The sequence below is a fragment of the Sinocyclocheilus grahami genome, unplaced genomic scaffold (genome assembly GCF_001515645.1).
Source record: "Sinocyclocheilus grahami isolate Dianchi unplaced genomic scaffold, SAMN03320097.WGS_v1.1 scaffold51.1, whole genome shotgun sequence".
In the NCBI taxonomy this organism is placed as follows: Eukaryota; Metazoa; Chordata; class Actinopteri; order Cypriniformes; family Cyprinidae; genus Sinocyclocheilus; species Sinocyclocheilus grahami.
In genome coordinates, this window is record NW_015505230.1 from 78,532 (window position 1) to 83,413 (window position 4,882).

The window sequence follows — 4,882 nt, forward strand, 5'->3', positions numbered from 1 at the left end:
TATATATATATATGGCTGCTGAAAATTCAGCTTTGCCACCACAGGAATAAATTACATTTTAAAAATATATTATGTTTTAAATTATAATACTTGTAACAGTTATTTTAAATATAATAATAATATTACACAATATTATGATTTACTGTATACTTGATCAAATAAATATGACCTCGGTGAGCATAAAATTATTCTTAAAAAAGACAATAAAAAAGTCTTATGAGTATGTAATATTAAATATCATATTCAGATTTCAAAGTATGGGAAAAAAATAGCAAGCTGTAAATTAGAAGATGGTTTTATCCAAAGCAATTTACCATGTAATTATTACAGCAACAATCATCCTAAGGTTATCTAAATTATTATTTTAAAAATATATATAGATTTTTAGTAGGACCAAACCATTTTTTATTATTATTTTTTTTTTACTTCAACAGAGGTTTTCATTAAATGTATGCAACTTTTCAAAATTAAATTTGAATATACATTTTTCAACCCTAATGGAGTGAGATACTGATAACATTAAATAAATACATAAATAAGCATGTGATGCATGTGTGCATGAAGACAAATTCAGGCACAACCCAGACAGAACTCAAAAGCACATCTTGTGTGAATGACCCCTTATATTGTATCTTTCTGCACTCTGTCGTCTCTGCAGGGAGAAGGAGCGAAATCTTGCCCAGGCAGGACAGCCTGTGATCCTGCCCCAGCGTCCGGACGGCCCTAGATTCACTGGAGGAGGCTTCAGTTTTAAGCAGCACAACAGGATGACACTTCAAGTCCTGGAACAGCAGTCCTGATGGCCGCCAGAACCCTCTGAGGACCCTCTTCACCCATCATCTCCTCTTGATAGACCGTATTTTCTCATATTTTTTCAGCTCTATTGGTGCTGGCCAACTACCCAGTCAGCTGCTGTAAGCCATGCACTAAAGTCAGTTATTTTTGCTTCCTGGAATAAATAAAGTCTTAAGTTTTAGTTTTGTTCTTTACTAAATAATTGCACAAATCCACACACAAACACAGTCTATATTTGCCTCTCTAGTCCTCTGTTGCTCTCTGTTTGTCTGTGGCACTCTCGGATGTAGTGCACTCTTGTTTTCTAGTGTGCAGGTGCTGTTACACTCTGTGTACTTGTCGCCATCTTATTTTTTATTTTTTTAGGAATTTGGGCTTTTTGTGAATTTGTGAGAACGTGCAATGAATTTGATTCTGGTTGGTCTATGAGCCTACATACTGTAATTGTTTCTAAGTCATTTTGGACATAAAAAACCCAGTGAGCTGACTTTGTCAACTGCCTACATAAGCAGCATCCTAACTGAAACGAAATCTCATAAGTGGAACGCTCTACATAAACAGCAGCTCTTTGCATCATATAAATAGTACTCTTGACATAAAGTGCACAATTTGGCTTTAGCATTCTGCAAAGCATATTTAAGGAATAATTGATGACGGGCCGTTGAATTATTAGAAAAATAATCGCGTCGTGACCGGTACACCTCGGGTGTGCATTATTTTTCTAATAATTCAATGGCCCGGAGTCAATCATTCCGCTTATACTACAGTTACCACACCTCAAGACATCGATCAGATGATATATTTAAAGGGATTCGTCCGGTTTTTGTACTTAAATCGCTATTGTGAGTAGGATTATTTCTTCCGCATCTCATCCCACACCTCTTTTGCTAGTTCCAAAACATCATTTTAAAGCTGGTAATGGAGGCTTGAGCCGTTGATAGCATTCTAATGCAGTTATTAATGAAGATCTTAGAAAGAGAGCGAGAGAGACAGAGACACACAGAGAAAGAGAAAGAAAGAGAGAGAGAGAGAGAGAGCTTGTGTGAATTAGGCTACCTCTGTGTGTCCCTCAACAGTGTTCTGCAGCAGCGTCTCTAAACAGCACTGTTATTACCTTGCTAGGGAGAAATGTCATGTGTAGCCTTTAAGTTGCTACACTATATAAGCTAACTGATAAAATCGTCAGGGCAGCGCTGACAACACCTTTTTGTGCAAACTGCGTGACCGTAGTGTGCGTGTGCGAGCACTTGTGATTGCAGTAATTTCTGTGTGCTGTATAGGTACTGTATGCTAATTTATGTTATTACAGTTAACTATGCGAAGTGATATGGAACTGTAATTCGGTCAAGAGAGCTGCCTGGAACTACGTTCGCTGTGCGTTTCCCTGAAAATAATTGCACACCTCAGAAGGTTTGTCAGCCAGTCAGATTCAAGCATTCAACGGCCCTGTAGTATAAAGCAAAATAATCAAATACAATCTGCATAAAAATACATAGCACAAGTATTAGGTAAACAGTATATTTTTATATAATACGACACACAAATACTGGGTAAACAGTACCTTTTTAATAAGACTGAAGTAGTTATAGTAATTTCAATAGAGTTTGTTATTAGCATATTGCTAAGTTAATAAGATGTTCAAGGCCTAAAAATACACAGCACACACATATATCGGGTGTATAGTATATTTGTTATGAGACTGAACTATTTTTATTGAATTGAATAGAGTTTTGCATTTGGCATGTTGCAAAAGTAATGAGATGGTGTTCCAATAAGAATAAATAAAATATTCTAATACGCACAAAATATATAGCATACAGATATTTGGTAATCAGTCTTTTTTTTTTTTTAATTTTATAGAACTGAACTGTTTTTATTGATTTTGATAAATGTTTGCATTTAGCATGTTGTTAAACTAATGACAAGATGTTCTAATAAACATAAGCTAATGAGCTTACAGCAAAACACTATGTATATGTAATGCATAAAAATATACAGCACACATAAATATTGCGTAACAAGTCATTTTTAATAAGACTAAACTTTTTATTGATTTCAATAGAGGTTTGCATTGAACCTGTTGCTTAGCTAATGATAAAATGTTCAAAGCTAACAAGCGTACAGCAAAACACCAACACCCATAAAAATAAACAGCACAAACAAATACTGTTTAAAAGTAATAAAAAATAAGACTCTGAACTATTTTTATAAATTTCAATAGCATTCATTTAACATGTTGCTAAGCTATTAACAATATATTCTAATTAGCATAAAAATACATGCCACAAACAACAGTCCATTTTTAAGATTTATACAATTGAACTTTTTGCTTTAAATAACATTTGGCATTAGCATGTTGCAAAGCTATTGAAAAGACACTCTAATTAGCATAAAAAATATAGAGCATTCACAAATCTTGCATTAATAGATGGTTCTAATTTAGCATATTAGAACTGTTTTAATGATACATTTCAGTATTCATGTTGTCTTCCACACAGCACCCATGGTTTATCCGCCATCTTGGATGATTTTTGTTTTTTTTTAGTTTGTAGCAGAGCATTTTGGGACTGTGGTTTTCAGAGACCTTTCTAGCAACCAATAGGAGGCACTAGATCTCCTGGTGTTTTATGTTCTCGTCTGCATCATGCTCTTATTTTGAAGGCATCTCATTGTTCTATTTTGCTTCCTTGTTTCTGGCCTAGTCTTCTTTATTTCTATCTGTTCCTTGTTTGCCCTCATTAGCATGTGCATATCTACCAAGAGTTTAGCATTAAGAGTTTAGCACCTGCTGGTAAATGCTGTAAAACACTGTTGCATTTTGCTGCCAAAATCATGTTTTGTCATTGATGGACATCCGAAAATAACTCTGCGTTCTGACAAAATTAAATAAAATGCAACATTTAATTATATTAAAGTAGACATTTTACCCGTACCCATATTACAGATCCTTAATGCGTTAAATAGATTTTCCCTGTCGCTATAGTGAAGGCCTTTTAATATTTTTGTGGTGCCATCAGCCAATCAACATTGTGATTTTCCAACACCTCCAAAATAATTAGTAACATGATGTTCCTGGAGTAACTGATGCTGCGTTCAAGTCCTCCTGGGACGTTCGTACTTACGAGTTGACAAGTCGTAATTACGACGTCAGGTGCGTTCAAGTCAGTTTAGTCGGCATGAGATGGCGGTGTACCTTCTTTTAATAAATTACAAGAAAATACAACAGGGTCTGTTAACTCTGCTTATAGAAAATGAAGAGCAAAGAATTCGCATCAGGTGTGTTTTGCGTTTTTATAAAAAATTTTAGACCACAAATGCTAAAATACAGAGATTAAAAAAGCTGTTCGCTAAATGCAACATGCAACATGGCAAATCAAAAGATTTTAGGTACAAAAATGATAGCATTTTTTTAACTTGGATTTCATTAACTAGCTGCGTAACAAGAACATGACCAATTTAAGTTTATAAACTAATCTATCAATTTAAACAAAAATTTACCGTCAATTACAGACATTGCATCCATCGATTCCGCCATGTTTCTCATTGACACGCCCCCAACAAAATTTCAAGTTGCCCACTCGTAATAACGACTTTGTGGTGGCGTTCATGTGCATTCAACTCGTAAATACGATCTATCCGACATGACTTGAACGCACCATGAGTGCCTGTGAACAAAGATGGGAGCATGCAGGCCGTATGCTTCTGAGTTGGCATCCACCAGCTGATGATCTACCATTGAGAAATATAAATGGATAGCGGTGTCCAGGTAATATACTCACACAAGCACCCTAGTGTTTGCCACTGATCTTTGTCTAGTCTTGCACTTAAGTGTTCAAGTATGTGCTTGTATCGTAGGCCCTTTGGTAAATCACTGTGTATTCTTTGGGTTATTCTGGTTCCTTGCTTTGTAGTTTGTTCGTTTCAGACACTTGCACTTGGGTTCTATAGCTTCACTCTGCCTGAGCTTTTGTTACAGAAGGCAACACAATCATGCTGCTTACCTTTTGAACCAGCTTCTTTTTGGAAGTGCACCTTTGATGCCTTAAAAGGCTGCCTACATAGATACCTCACTACATTTAGAAAAAAA

The 4,882-nt window shown here is 35.5% G+C and overlaps 1 protein-coding gene across 1 annotated transcript in view; it reads left to right on the forward strand.

Moving 5' to 3' along the window:
- Nucleotides 1–898, forward strand: part of LOC107583211 (cilia- and flagella-associated protein 58-like) — a 73,708-nt gene extending 72,810 nt beyond the window's left edge. Inside the window, 1 exon segment of the mRNA XM_016269361.1 lies at nt 659–898. Coding sequence (XP_016124847.1) covers nt 659–800 — 142 coding nt within the window. The 3' untranslated portion in view covers nt 801–898.
- The last annotated feature ends 3,984 nt before the right edge of the window (nt 899–4,882 follow it).